A 16,312-nucleotide genomic window follows, 5' to 3' on the forward strand; every position below is an offset into this window, starting at 1 on the left:
CTTATAAATAATATAATTAGGTTTAAATAAAATGAAATCATGTATTAAACATATAGTGTATATGTTCTGTTAGATTTAATAAATTACAACATATTGAAAAATATAAGGCTTTTTATACCTAGGTTGACATTTGACAAGGCAGTCAAACACTTGCTGTATATGGTACTGTGACATACTTACAAAGTATAGTTACAGTTAAGTTAAATTTAAAGGCGTAAGCTCATTACGGAAGTCCAGAGTAACAATGAATTGGATATAATTTTTTACTCAAAAAAGCAACTTCAATAATTGTTTTTATATATTTTCTTCCACCCATATTCAAAGTTGTGATAAAATCAATATTAAGTGGTTTGGAAGAGGTTTGTGCAAGAATTTTAGGGATTTGTGCAATTTTGAAATACCCAAGGCATTATATAACTAATAATAGTAAATCAAAAATAATAATAATTATGTCCTATTTCTGTACTTACATCCATAAAAAGCTCGAGATATTATTTGTTTCTTCATTGTGTCACATAACAACCTGATAGAGGATCTAAGATCAAATGTTGAGTCGGTATATATATATATATACTCTAGTTTATTTCACTACACAACAAGTGAATGGGATTTTGGTATAGTATAGGTTTGTTCGGTTTTCCAGCTTGATATTGACACCCCCGGTGTGTTAAACCCCCGGAGTGTCTCCTGAGTTTTGCTAGTTGATGTGAAAGGGGTAAAAAGGAAGGAAGCCTAAAGCTTAGTGAGGACATATGACAAAAACAAGACAGCACTAGCAGGTCTTAACTTTTGTATTTAAAAAACTCAAATTACTTTATATAATTGTGCTGTCTCACTTTCTATATCTGTTTAATTGAAAAATAATTCCTAATAAGACCATACCGAGAATGTGATGCCAACATATGCATACTGTCTACATTGCCTGGTAGATAGGTACTAGTTGGACTTGTAGGTGAATATGTATAGAGCTCTGGTTGTCTTATCAGACGATGCCTTATTGTGGATGCTGGTTCTTTTTGAATCCATGGAAGTGTCATCATTCCTTTTGTTTTCTTTGGGTCCAAGGCCTCTTCTGGAACTAAAACAAATTTGTTCTAAGATATTACATTTGTTCTAGGATTATATCAGCATAATAATTCAGATAATCATAGTTCAGAGGAGCTTTCTATTGTTCTTCCCATACGCGACTGAAAACCCTGTCTTGCAGTGAAGCGTCTAGGGGCTGAAATTCCATTTTTTTCCAAAATTGATTTTTCCGTATGCCTCAAATACACATCGTGTGACCGCAGAACAAAATACAGTAGTAATATCTAACTACAGTACACTATCTTTGCTTTAATTATCGTAAAAATAGTACAGTACTTCCCCACACGAACGTCATTATTTCGATCATGAGCATGAGGGATCAGAGGAGCCAAATAACAACCTTAACTTAGGCCTAACGCCTAAAGAACCACCTATTCACCTAAATAAACCCAGCCTAACACACTCCTGATTATCCATTCCTCGTTTCTATATGGGGGCGATGAAGTCTTACGGCCTAGCATTTTCCATGAACACATGGCACAATGTTGTTGATGTAAAAGTGAACTGTTCCATTTTGGAATAGGGTTTTCTAACAATAAACGTTGTATACATACTGTAAATTTAGGCAGTTAAAAAACATATTTTAACATGGTCGAAAACGTAGGAAAATAAAAATAAATAATTTGTAAGTTTAACCACATTTTTGTTATTTTCAAGTTAATTTGATTTATTTGATTGAAATAGTAAAGTACATGTAACAATAAACCACCACAACGTTTATATTTTTTTGTAATTATTAATTAATACAATTAAAGTCCCATTCCCTACATTATTTAAATCTAATTTAAGGTCACAAACTACATTTAATGTAAAAATAAATATTATATATGGTCGTATTGAGATAACTTTTTCGTCTTTAAACGGTTACAAATGTGAAAAATAAGTCGATTCTAATAATCTTAGCGGCCTGCTATAAATCCCAACATGCAATGCATGTGAATTGATATTTTTGTTTTTCTTCTGTACTGTAATTCACCGATCGATCGTGATATTTCTTATGGCCAGATATTTCTTAAATCGATGAAATTATCTTTTCACGGTGTGCAATCAAAAATTTAGCAAAATCCTGTTTGTAATCATATCATCACAAGCATCTATATATAAATTATGGTTAATTCTGACATAGGCGAGCACAATGCAAAAACTTCGGTACAAATCTCCGCCTTGGAGACCTACCTTATCTATCTCAGATGTACCGCGAAACGTAGATTTGATAACATTAGTTTTCACATCGACGCTATTGTTCCATATTTCTCTCTTAGGAAGATATTATAAAAAGTTTTTTAACACAATTTATGATTTCAACAGTAGATTTTCAACTCAATTTCAATTCTTCGCGGGTCAAAGTAATTTCCGGGTTTACAATAAGTTCACCTTGCAACAACCTGGTTTCAACTATTTTCTCTCTTTTATACACAAGGGAGCAGTTAAAATAATAGATTTGAACCTAAAGGTGACTGGAAACAGGCAATTTCCATCAATAAATACAGTGTCCTTTTGGAAGACGAAAAAAAATCAGATAGTAGGACTGGAGCTTAAAGACCCCTTCCCTGCAATTTTGGACGTTTTGTGGAAATAAATACATATATCACTTTAAAAACATTAAACCATGTCATTCCTTGTCTTAAATGTACGTTTTATGGTAAATAATGATAAAAAGTGAGAAACAATGCACTACCTAAGTAGCTCGCGGCGATCGACCTCTCGTGGACGGTCTTAGGCCTAGCCTAGCTAGGCTTAGTTTTGTAGGCCTAGCTGGTAAACATCGGTAACGTACGAACATCGTACGCTAGCTATATACCTAGCCTGACATTGTATAGTTGCTGCATTAATTGTCTTTCTATTTTTGCCAGACTCCGTTGATACAAATTGGGGAAAAACCGGTATTTTCGCTGAAAAGTTAGGAGTCTTCCATTTGTTTTGATCGATCGAAAAGTGGGCGAATTACAGGTGAAAAACAAAAATATCAATCCGCGCGCAATGCATTTTGGGATTTATAGTGGGCCGCTATAATTATTAGAATCAACTTATTTTTCACATTTTTAACCGTTTAAAGACGAAAAAAGTTATCGCAATAGGACCATATAGTATTATTTTTACATTAAATATAGTTTGTGATCTTAAATTAGATCTAAAAAACGTAAAGAAGGGGGCTTTAAGTTGGCCATTAGTCATAGCCATTTCAGTTTTTTGTTTATTTTAAAACATACCGCGTGTGTGTGAAGGTACAGTAGTTAAAAAATAGAAATTATACTGCAAATTAATAAAGATCAAATTAAATATACGCCATAAAGAATCGGAATATATTGTGGGGAATATTATTATAAACATAGGGAGATTTAATGATAAGACATTTTGTTTAAAATCGAGTGAAATTCCGATAGCTGAGTTTTATTGAGTAAGCTGGCAGGAATAACTGTAGGCTATCTTCCTGTGTCCCGTTAGGACCGAGATGTCTGCCCATGTTGCAAGCCGTAATGTCTTCTTTCTTGGGCCCACTCTGTCACGGCAGTTAGTTTCAAAAGATGTTTAAATTAAATAATGTATTAATAATTATTAGGATGGTATTTATTTGAATAAACGCCTCTCCAATAAAACATCACTTTGAATAATAATCCTCCCCCCCCCCCAACCCAACTATCTAATAAACGTCCATCCACTTTTATAATAACACAATTATACTATTTGTAGTAGAATTCATCGCACTGTTATCTACAATTTACCAAGCATTTTTTATTCTTTTTTACCACTTTTCATATCTATTAGAGGATTTCATTTGATTATAAATGTTACCATATTATTAAAACTAAAAAATTTAACATATCCCTCGAATAAGCACCTCCCTCAAATGAACTCCTCCTTCCAAAGGGCCCTACCAAGCAATACCAACTATACTATCATCTAAAACACTGTAAAACAAAGTAGTTTAGTTTTACGAATGTCAAGCATTTTCAATAATGGTAACCGACAGAAAACGTACAAGGAGAACATTATCATTCCGAGAACCATCGTCTACACTTCCTAGAGGGGGAGCGAGCGAAGCGAGCTCACCCTAGTGTATCATAATTAAACCAAATTAGGTACTCATAAATGAGGTCATATTTCATCATATGGCAATACAATTAGGCGTCATCTACAAATTATTTCAGACCACAGAGACGCGTCTGAAAACTTGCAACCCATCAGACGCGTCTGTCCAATGCTGAACCTCATTAACGATCTATTATGAATATTCATGAGCTACCCAATCACGGCGAAGACGCGTCTGTGTGATTAAAACCCGTCTTTGCTGTTTAGTAGGTAAAACAATAGAAAACGCGTCTGAGTGATTAAAACCCGTCTGTATTGCTTGTATGGTGAAACAAAATTGGTATCATTTCACAGAACCAACAAATCTGAGACTAGGCCTAGGTTATCCTAATTTGGACGGAAATTCGCCGATGAGACGACATCGGGCCTGTGGACCTCAGCTCATGCAGAGAGAAAGAAAGTCTTGGCTAGCCTAGTTTCGGCGGCCTACACTAGGCCTATACATTATTTAACGCTCCTACCTTGGGTTAGCGAATTATAAAAACAACGACACCTAGGCCTAGGCTAGGATATGAAAAATAAATATATATTCAATATTAAGATAAAACATGTGAGCAGTTTAGAGCTAGAGAGAGAGAGTATTATGTTTCATGTCATGTGACACAAAATCCAGGTACACGATCTTAATTACTGTTTTATCGTCGTCAGACGGCAGCCGCCAGAGTATCGCGTTTCATGCCATGTGACCAAAAAAACTAGGTCTGTATTTATTACGGTCTTCTGTCGGCAGTCTTTTTGAGCGACCGACTGAAAACGTTCTGATACTATATTTAGAATGAATCGTTTACGATCTTTCTGGATGGACTGGACGTTCGCTATAATATGTTTATTAGTTGGCCTGTTCGTTGAGGTTCACCTGTGTTGGATCGCGTGTCTCTACGTCTACATCGTGGGAAATTTATATTTATATTCGACGTTGAGTAGGTAAACACGCATGAAGGAAACGATTACGATTAAAAAATATTATATATTTACAACTTGGTCCTCCGCCAGTTAAATTTAACACATTAATTTCACACCTTCTTACTTCACTAAGAATATCGTAGGGTTGTTTATTTAGGTTACGAACTCCCCACAAAGTTCAGAACGTAGCTCATTGAAAGTTGTTTATTGAGGTTACGAAGCCAAACAATGGAACCTACGAAGCCAACAATGTAGCCTACGAAGCTACTTCGTAGGTAAAGTTGCAGTATTTTCTTTCTGTACTGTAGGTCAATAGTTTGAGTAATTCCATGTTTCAAAAGTTAACTTTAACGTTTTTGCATGTGGTAAATTCACTCTTTAGTACAAGAAAAATAAAATCGCAAAAAATAAAAGGTCGCGAATAAATAGAAACGAAAATTTGCGCTTTACAGTATACTCTGTCGGCGGTAAAAGGGTATACCTGTACTGATTTGTTTGTCTTACTGCCGGTTGTAAATAATAATTTAACCAACCAAACTTAAAATATTAAAATATTCATATATTAAAGTTGAAGCATATTTCAATTTTTTAAAGATTTCATCATAGTAACAAGGCCATATCCATGGCTGCAGTTGCGGGCTCAAATTTGAGTTAGTGTTTACCGACCAAAAGACTGACCAACATAGTGAGCTGTAGAATTAAAAATTATGATTCATTGCAGTATTTATTTATTTATTTTAACAATATTTTACGAGGGTGGTCCATCCAGCTGAAGCTGATTATTAGGGACCCTCACCAAAATACAACATGACAAGACATAAACATGTAACAATAAAAATTAAATTAAAATAAATATAATTTATAAAGATAAAATAAAGCACAACAAATTTAGAATAAAAAATTCAAAATATAAAATTAATTAAGAAAAAAGGAAGAAACTTTTATTCAGTGGTGTATGGCTCGGTGGTCTGTGCTCGCGTCTATAGCATTCAAGGTCTCGCCTTAGGAAGCAAAATGAAATAAGATTTTTTTTATATCCGTATTGTTTGTTCAACTTTATTTCTTAGTGTATAGATTATACTATTAGTCCGGTGGCAGGAGTGAGAATTCACCAACTGAAAGGGGACAAATTGCCATCCAACTTTTCTAGACAAGAAGTTTCCATAGATTACAAATATCGATCAGGATAGGAAGCGTTTTCGAGATATAGGGGGGTCAAAGTTCAAAATTGACCAATTATAACATAACAATGTATTATAACCAATTTATTGAAGTTTAATTTGGTCTTTTAATACATTTGTCTGGTCACATACATCATTACTTGATCAGTAAAGTCATATTAAAATGTTACGCTGACCTTCAATAATTTGTCGCAACACAGTTCACCTGCTCCGATAAAATTTCATTTGTAAAAGTTTACGATTGGAATAGTATTTATTTATAGTTATACGCACGATCGCCGACCGCCGTACCCCCAGCGCAAGCCCTTCTTGTGTCTTATACACCGAAATATACGGTATCTAACGAACATAAACACCCAAATATTTCATTACAATTCAAGCTTATTCATAATCATTTATGTAAATTGTTTGTTTTTATTTTGTTTTATAGGTACGTTCTATGATTGGTTAATATTGACATTTGAACCTTAATCGTGAAGAATTTTTTTTCATAAGGTGATTGAATAGATACATATAATCATAAAAATGTAAGAAAAGACCAAATCGTGTTTCAATACATTGTTGTAATTGGTCAATTTTGAACTTTGACCTCTTATATCTTAAAAATGCTTCTGATCCTGATTGATTATTCTGGTCTAAAAAAGTTGGATGGCAATTTGTCCCCTTTCGGGTGGTAAAAAGTGCAAGAATTTAAGAGTTTAAGAAATTTTGACCTCAATTTAAATATTTTAATACAATTGAAAACAAAATGGCCATATCCCTGCAATGCTTACATTGAATTAACTAATTTCAGTGCCAAATTATTTGGAAGATGCATATTAATATTCATCCTAATGGAAATATTTGTCAAAAAGTGACCGGAAGTATTATTTTTAGTGTTATTGACCCTTGACCTACATGTCATATAACTCTGTAACTTAACAGTTGTACAAAATGTAAATAAGTCTCAAATTATTCAGAAGATGTATGTTTCTATTTAGTCTAATACAAAGAAACTTTTCCAAGAAAATGATTCTTTTTATTGACCTTTGACTTGTATTGATAGTATACATTTCTATATCTAAAAAATGAGTGGTCGTAAAAGTTTTTGTGAAGAGAACTTGTTATAAAATATATATTTATATGTTTTATAATAAAAAAGTTTCTATAAAAATGTAAAAGTATCCATATGATAACTAAATTTGTTATTAGTCCTCCCTAGATATAAAAAAAGACTGATTGGTTAATTACTCACGGTAGTAAACTGGTACGCGCGGCGCACTGATTCGGCTCCTCGAAGAAGACAAATTATTATTTATTCGGCCTACCTGATAATAATATTATTATTATTAATGTAGACTTATTGATGAAAATTTTTCTGTTAATTTAAACGACCTAGGCCTAAGTGAATATTTTATTGGCAAGGAATAATTAATTAGTAAAAATCTGTATATTATTCTTCGCAAGGTAAAGTGAATGCAACACCTAACTAGGCAGGTTTATTAAAAAGGAGGCCTAGCTACATCTGACCCAGCAGTAGATATTCAACTTGTTGTTTGCTATGAAATATAACAGATATCGCCTTTTATATCGGTAAAATATGTTGACCCCCCGAGGACGATCAAACTTTTTGATAGAAATGTCAAGCTCAACAGTTCTTTTCAGAATGCTTGAAGTAACTTACTGAATTCATCTTAATAAATTCCCCGGGCAATTACCGTATTGTTCAGAAGGGTTTTCAGGGGAGCGTTTATTTTTTTTGTTGGTGTAATATGATAACATGTATAATCAAATAAATACTACCTAGATATAAACAAAATACAGCAGAATTAATTTAAAAAAGTAATAAAAAAAAAAAGCTTGGTAAATTGTAAATTATGAGGGGGGGGGGGGGGGGGCTTTTATTCAAATGCAATTTTTTTTTTTTTTTTTTTTTTTCTTTTTTTTAATTTCCAAGACGTTTCGTGAGTTTTAGTGAATTTTATGTTATCTTTTTACGTTGTTTGAAAGCCAAATCATGTATATTTTGAACCAAGCACCTCAACGGCTAGCAGTTACATTCCACACGCTGAATGCATCTACGCCTAACACAGGTGGACATGCACATACCTTGCATAACGGATCACATAAGCGATGGAGGAAGAGAGGCAAACGAGGTGGAACTAAGCGAAGGATTCCGGTTATTATTTCTAATCGATTCTCTGAGATAAGTTTCGAAAATGCTGATGTGAGAAGTAGTAATTTGAACAACTTAAGGACTATATCAACAAAAGCTGTCGAGATACCGGAAAACCAAGATGTCGGTAAGCCAAATCATTTTCCTATTTTCATTCTTACAAATCCTTGGTCTATGGTATATCAACTTTCTCAGCTAAATCATTCGATTGAAGAATTTCATTCCAATTTGGTGCAACAATCCATCTACCAAAACGTTTATTGAAGAATCAAGTCAAGTCAAGTATCATTTATTGTCAATTCTTTTGGCAGAGCACAATATCCAACGGACACAACACGAACTCAAAACAAAAACATTACAAAAAGTGTCTACAGGATGTTTAAGGCTGTCATCTACTTTATCTACTGTTAGGTGTTCGGACGGACGTGTCTTAAACTATTTTGGTTGCCGTGAACTCTGAACAAATTGCGAGCGGGATCAAGCTAATGAATATTTATAATGGTTCGCTAATTAGATTAGCTTGTTGTTTTAGAATACCATCTTAGGCAGGACTTCGTGGTCTAGAACAGAAAAAAACTGTGATTGTCATTTTGACAACTCATGTTGTTGCGCATGCGTACATAGAAAGCATAAAAAATAACAATTTTTTGTACAAATTGCATTCTCTTATCTTCCTTAGTACATTCAACAAATTTGAGTCCATTTCGTGCTATACGAGCATGTTAAAAATGACAAAATGCGCACATTAAGTGTACAAAAGTGCTAAAAATGGCAAAAAATAAGGCCTTTTAAAAATGAATACAACTCTTCAGAATGGATGAGTTGTAGATATAAATGTATATACACATTAGACGTATAAAATGGTATGATGTCATCATTTGGCCACATGAATTTTTAAAATAGGGTTTTTTCCCCTTTTGTCATAGACCACCATATTCAACAGAGCGCAACTAATTTTTAATATACTCTACCTCAACCAATTATGTTACTCATGAGTTGCCAATATTTTCATTTTGAAGACGTCATCACGTCTTAAAATTTGAATTACGGTGGTTACGTAATTTCACCTACAACGTATATTTGAATACCTTTACAGCTCTTCTAAATTAAAGTTCACCTGTATAGTTTATAACTTATTATGAGAGCTGGTGAAATGTATGAATTCATATAAAAGTTAAGCCTATCAAATGTTGTGACGTTATCATATGGCCAGTTGAAGTTAAAAAGTAGTTTTTTCTCTTTTCTCTTTCGTCAAACTTCTAAAAATTGTAAAGAGAGCGCGCACCGTGCTTCTACGTGCCAAATTTTCTTCCAATTGTTATATTTTATTTCTCAATTGTTATCCACAAGTTTATTTTGATGATGTCATCAGTGCCGAAATATTAGAACATGATGTGTGTCCGTAATTTCACCAATGCTACACTGTATATATTTATACAGTATACTGTACATAATGTATATGGCATATAATAAGCACAACTCAGCACTATAAGCGTATAATAGGATGGCATACATCAACATTTTCCTATTGTATGTTAACATACGTGCATGTTTAAAAAATATTAATGTCAATAAAATTATAAAAATGATCACAAAAAATTTGTCAAAATCACGAATTAAATTCTAGTTAATCTTTGTGATTGAAGATAAAAACAGAGATAATCAGTATAATAGAAAAAAATTGACTTTTTGCGTTACTTATGTGCTGTGCAATGCAATAAAATGTATGAAAATAAGTGACCCACGTTATGCACACTTTTGAACATGATGACATCATCAAAATGAAAATATAATTCAAGTGAAAAATACATTAACATGTTTTTTTATTTAACTGGCCATATGATGACGTCACAACATCCGATTGGCAAAATGTTCACATGATTTTGTATCTACAAATTAATAGCTTCCAGAAAACGTTTAATTGTGATTATCACATTTCATTCTTACGAGCTATAACAGATTAAAATTTACTGTAAAGATGAAATTAATGACCCACGTAATTTAAATTTTTAGCATGATGTCGTCATAAAAATTAAAATATTTTTAACTCATGCGAAAGATAGTTGATTGACCTAGACAATATCAAAATCGGGGTGAAAATGGATAAGTGGAGATGCGCTCTTTTAAATGTTATGACCTATTACGAAAGACAAAAAAATCCTAAATTTTATATTCGCGTGGCCATACGATGACGTCACAATGTCCGGTTAGCCATATTAATACATTATTCGATATCTACAACTCATCAATCTACAATCCAATAGCTTCCAGAAAAAGTTTTAATCGTGATTATCACATTTTATTCTTACGAGCTATAACAGATTAACATTTACTGTAAAGATGAAATTGATGCCACACGTGATTTAAATTTTTAGGCATGATGACGTCATAAATTAAAAATATTTTTCACTCATGCGAAAGATAGTTGATTGACCTAGAAAATATAGAAAATCTCGGAGAAAATGGAAAATGGATAAGTGGAGATGCGCTCTATTAAATGTGATGAGCTATGACGAAAGATACAAAAATCCTATATTTTATATTCGGGTGGTGTCCGGTTAGACATATGATCCGATATCAACAACACATCAACTTCCAGAATATGTAATAAAAATAATTTTAACCGTTTAGTTTAGAAACTATACGACTGTTTAAAAAAAGGCATAATTTTGACGAATTTTTAAACTTTTTTTTATCAAAAACCTGCGCAAATTATCCAATTCGACGTGCTCGTATGACGTGGTTTTAAGTCAAAATTGCTTAAACGTTTGTAAAATTATTAAAAAAAAGCTAGAAAAACATAAATCATACGAAAAAATATGTTTTTAACGCTACATGCGCACGTAAAAATTTGCGGGCGCGTGGGAATTTTTGACAAGCTTAAAATGACATGAAACGCGTAGAAAGTTGATTATTAATTTTGCGCATTTTGAAATTTTAAATGCACATGCGCGCGTAACTTCTTGTAAAACATGCCATTTTTAGTGCACTAAATGTTTGCCCTTGATATGACTTAAATTTTCATAAAGTGTCAAAAAAAATATTACGCTTGGTTTTTAATCTATGATCAATCATTAAAAATCATAAAATTGCGCGTAAGTCATGTTGCGCAAGTCTGACGTCATTCAAAATAGGAGGTGCACAACTTCACGTAAATGTCCAAATGTTCTCAAAGTTATGAAATGTTATGTTTACACATTTTAGAGAAACGTGACTCACAAAAAAACGAGAAAGAAAGAAAAATAATACAGAAAAAAAAAAATATTGATCCACTACAATCACAAGGAGTTATCTGCTGAATGCGGATAACTAACTAGATTTGAACTCGTCACTTTTAACTTATATCTACAATTCAACAGGTTCCATAATAAGTTTTAAACGTGTAGGTCACTTTTCAGCTTTCCGAGGAACTATAACAGATTGAAATACTGTATTGATGAAAATTAAGTGAGTCACGTTATTCTATTTTTTTATATATTATGATGATGTAATAAAAATTCAAATTTTGTTAAAGCATGTGAAAGAGAAAGATAATATTAAAATCTAGGGTGAAATGGGTTAAGCATTAAAGTGCAATGCACTCTATTACTCTAGTAGCTAGATCAACTTTCGTATGCACTTTGAGGTCCAGAGAATTTGACTTCAGAAATTGGTTTAGGGTGGTCAAACAATCATTTTTGGCTTGGTTACACATTTTGAAAATGTGGCGAAAGGTCAAAAGGTCAGGGTCAAAGGTTATAAAATCAAACACCATTATGTCCTTAAATCTCGACAACCACTGGTCACAGCGAGGTAATTTTGGTCTTAAATTAATCAGAAGGTATACATTTATATTCAGTCTAATGAAACATTTTAGTCGAAAATGACCGGAAATGCCATTTCTGACCTTTGACCCATAAACCAGGGCATGTCTGTGTCTCCGTAACTATTGGCCGTAGTGACTTGAATTTGGGCTCAAATTGTTCGAAATATACATTTAGTTATTTGTTACACATTTTGAACAATGTTACAAAAGGTCAAAAGGTCAAGGCCAGGGGTTATATGAATAAACACAAATAGGTATTTGTATCTCGGCAACCACTGGTCACAGAGAGTAAATTTTGGTCTCAAAATGTTCAGAAGGTATACATTCATATTCAGTCTAATGAAAAATTTTAGTAAAAAATAACCGGAAATGACATTTCTGACCTTTGACATACATACCAGGGCATCTTCTTATCTCTGTAAGTACAGGTCGTAGAAACTTAAATTTAGTATCAAATTGTTAGAAATACACATATTTACATTCATTCTAACAAAAAATTTGGATAAGGGTCTGTTTCTGCTGCATAACGCAATTTAACCGGTTATTTTTAAATAGATTAAAAATAGATAACAATAACAAGACCGCGTTTCTGCTCAATTTGTGCTCCGAAATAACCGGTTAAATCTATGGGTGGTCGTCGAGCAAAACGTCACCATTACCCAAAATGCAATACACTCAGACGGAAGTAGTAAGTTGGCTGTTTGTTTACATCGACGTCGTGAGTACACACGTGTGTATATATCGCCGAACATCTCACTCAAACATGTTAAAAAAATAAAATGTTGTCTCCAGGTCTACAAGTTTTGTTTTTTGTAAAGCCTACTTACATCGCTAATAAAATTAATTCTCATGGCGCCTTCAATAACATGATGGGGAGGGTCGTGCAGCGCCCGATCGCCTAGGATAATTTTTATCCTCAACAAAGGCGATGAAATACGGCCCTTCCCACGTGAACGACTGTTGTCTTTCGCGAGCGCGGTCCTACAAAACACCAAACGGAAACAAAAACGAGACTCAGATTGTTGCAATACTTACCAAACGAGAGTAGATAATTGTTAATTATGAAAACCCAACTTTTATAGCAAAAATCGTCCGAATTTATGTTAAAAACGATGAGTTTAGCCACAAAAACAAAAACGAGAGTATCCAAAAGTCATAGAATATCGCACGCACATAGTGCCTTTAATAAAGTAATGAGTATTGAACATTATTTCGTATATTTATGTACTAACATAAATAATAACACATTTCTATGCTTAATAAAATCATATTTAATATATTATCAAAGGCTCTGATTACCTTTGTTTTCGGTCGATGTGATGTTTTTCTAACAAATTATATTATGTAAAACGATCAAAGTAAGAATGTTCATTGTTCTCCTATTAAAGGCACTAAGGGCGTGCCATAAATACGCTCGTTTGGATTAAGTTTTTGTAGCTAAATTCATCGTTTATAACATAAATTCGGATGATTTTTGCTAAAAAATTTGGGTTTTAATAATTAATTAACCATTATCTACTATAGTTTGGTAGTTATTTGCAACATTCTGAGTCCCTTTTTTGTTTCAGTTTTGGTGTTTATATAGGACCATCCATACCCTTCGCGAGCGTGTACTAAAACGCCTCAAATTGCTTAGCTTGGGTAGTCCCCGAAACTCCACCCCAAACTCCTCTTTAGACTTTTACTTTCGCAAAAATGCTCTTATTTATTATCTGTGATTCTTTTCTATTGCCTGCCATCCTTCCCCGTACTTTCTCTCCCCCCACAACTGAATAACATATCTTGTGATTTCATTCATCCACATACATGTTCACTTCTTCGTTGACTGTCAAAACCACGAGGAAAACACACATCGTATGCGACGGTATCTGACCCGGGGTCACAACTGTCAATCAAATAACCGTTATTTCGTGTTGCAGCTAAGAATTGCTCAGCGATAACCGGTTAAACGGCGTTCTAACACCGATTTAAATTGGTGTTTTTAACCGGTTATTTTGCGCTGCCTTTTAACCGGTTACCACAAATTTGTCCTGTTTCTGCTGCCAAGAAAATGGAGTTAATTTATTCACACCGATTTTAATTTATTCACACCGATTTTAACCGGTTATTTTTATGCAGCAGAAACAGGCCCTAAAAGATGATCAGAAATACTATTAATTACTAATCTTTTAAATGAAAAACATATCTACCCAACTTATCATTAGACAGTAATGTTATGCAATAATTGATGCTTAATGATTTCATTATACTGTAGGAATTAAAACAAATCCTTTACTGTTTGTAATAATTGTACTTTTGCTTATAATAATGCTAGAAAGTATTGTTGACCCCCGAACGTTCAAACATTTTGAGAATGCTAGAAGTAATTTACTGTAGTTACCCGAATAAAATCCTCGGGCATTTATTTATTCAGGGAAGGTGTTTATTTTGTTGGGTGTAATAATGGTAACATGTATAATCAAATATATACACCCCAGATATATATATAAAAAAAATATATATAAAATAAGAATAATAACGGGATTAAACCTCATTCTATCCTGGAGGAAGTACAATCATTTAATAAAAGGTATCGGAGACTACAATAATAAACCAAGTCATTGTCATTATTACGTAACACTGTTGCATAATAGTTTTGAATGTCAACGACAAAACTTATACATATACACGTCTGTTCCCAGTGTAGATAATAAAACAATATATATTTCTGGAGATTTATTATCAATACCACTAGAAACTTTGATACTGAATGCATTGACAATAAAAGCATCAGAAGTTTATCATGATAAAATCATACTACAACACTGTACTACAGTACACAAGGGTGTTTTCCGGAAAGCTGGACATATTGTATAATAGTAATGAAACTATGTATTGGCATTTAAAACTATGCAAAAGATTGTTGTCAAATTGTAGTTACAAACAAATAGATGATAGAATGAAGATCCATTATGAGTGCAATCGTGTCAGGATAATGATGTGTCATTGTTTTATATCATTATACTGGCACCTGGAGGAGAAGATCCATTTAATGGAATCTATCACTTTTATTTTAAACGACAGAAACATTTCGTTAAAAAGCATAAAGAGGAAAACGAATCATGTAAAGTACCTTTTATCAGTTGAGAAACGAAATACAATTATTAAAATTAGAGTATTCCTTCAAATAAACGCCACCATTCCCTCCAATAGAACACCATGTGGAATAAACGCCCCGCCACATGCATTTACAGAATAATTGTATCACGTCAACACATTTCATTAACTACCATAATCTACAATTTACCAAGCATTTTGACATAATTTTATCACTTTTTGATATTAATTGTGCAGTATTTTAGTACATCTAGGTGGTATTTATTTGATTATACATGTTACCATATTATACCCCAAATAAAGATGCCTCCTTTCCCCCTAAAAACCCTTTTGAACAATAAACGCCTGGGGCGTTTAATCGGATACATATGGCAAGTTACTTCTAGCATTCTGAAAAGAACTGTTGAGCTTAACGTTTCTATCAAAATGTCCTCGGGGACAGCAATAACTAGTACTTGAAATTAAAACAATTTAAAGTATCAGTTATTGCATAACATTACTGTCTAAGGATAAGTTGTGTAGATATGTTTTTTGTTTGAAACATTAGTAATAGTATTTCTGTTCATCTTTTAACCACATTTTCTATTACAATGAATGTAAATATGTATATTTCGAACAATTTGATACCAAATTTAAGTTTCTACGACCTGTACTTACAGAGATATGAAGATGCCCTGGTATGTGGGTCAAAGGTCAGAAATGGCATTTCTGATCATTTTTGACTAAAATGCCCCATTAGATGGAATATAAATGCATGCCTTCTGAACATTTTGAGACCAAAATTGACTTGCTGCGACCAGTGGTTGCCGAGATACAAGTACCTTTTTTTATTTGTTCAAATAACCCTTGACCTTGACCCTTTGACCTTTTGTAACATTTTTCAAAATGTGTAACGAATAACAAAACATATATTTCGAACAATTTAAAACCAAATTCAAGTGTCTATGACCAGTAGTTACGGAGAAACATATATGCCCTGGGTTGTGGGTCAAAGGT

General features: G+C 33.1%; 1 protein-coding gene across 3 annotated transcripts in view; it reads right to left on the minus strand.

Annotated features, from left to right (window-relative positions):
- The window catches only part of LOC140044960 (small G protein signaling modulator 1-like), a 173,467-nt gene that overhangs the window by 42,171 nt on the left and 114,984 nt on the right, over positions 1 to 16,312 (minus strand). For all 3 annotated transcript variants that reach the window (XM_072089683.1, XM_072089681.1, XM_072089684.1), the window contains 2 exons: positions 883 to 1,078; positions 471 to 535 (listed from right to left, as the gene is read on the minus strand). In XM_072089683.1, coding sequence (XP_071945784.1) covers positions 471 to 535; positions 883 to 1,078 — 261 coding nt within the window. The remainder of the gene's footprint in view (positions 1 to 470; positions 536 to 882; positions 1,079 to 16,312) is intronic.

This window comes from Antedon mediterranea, chromosome 3, assembly GCF_964355755.1.
Source record: "Antedon mediterranea chromosome 3, ecAntMedi1.1, whole genome shotgun sequence".
Taxonomy (NCBI): Eukaryota; Metazoa; Echinodermata; class Crinoidea; order Comatulida; family Antedonidae; genus Antedon; species Antedon mediterranea.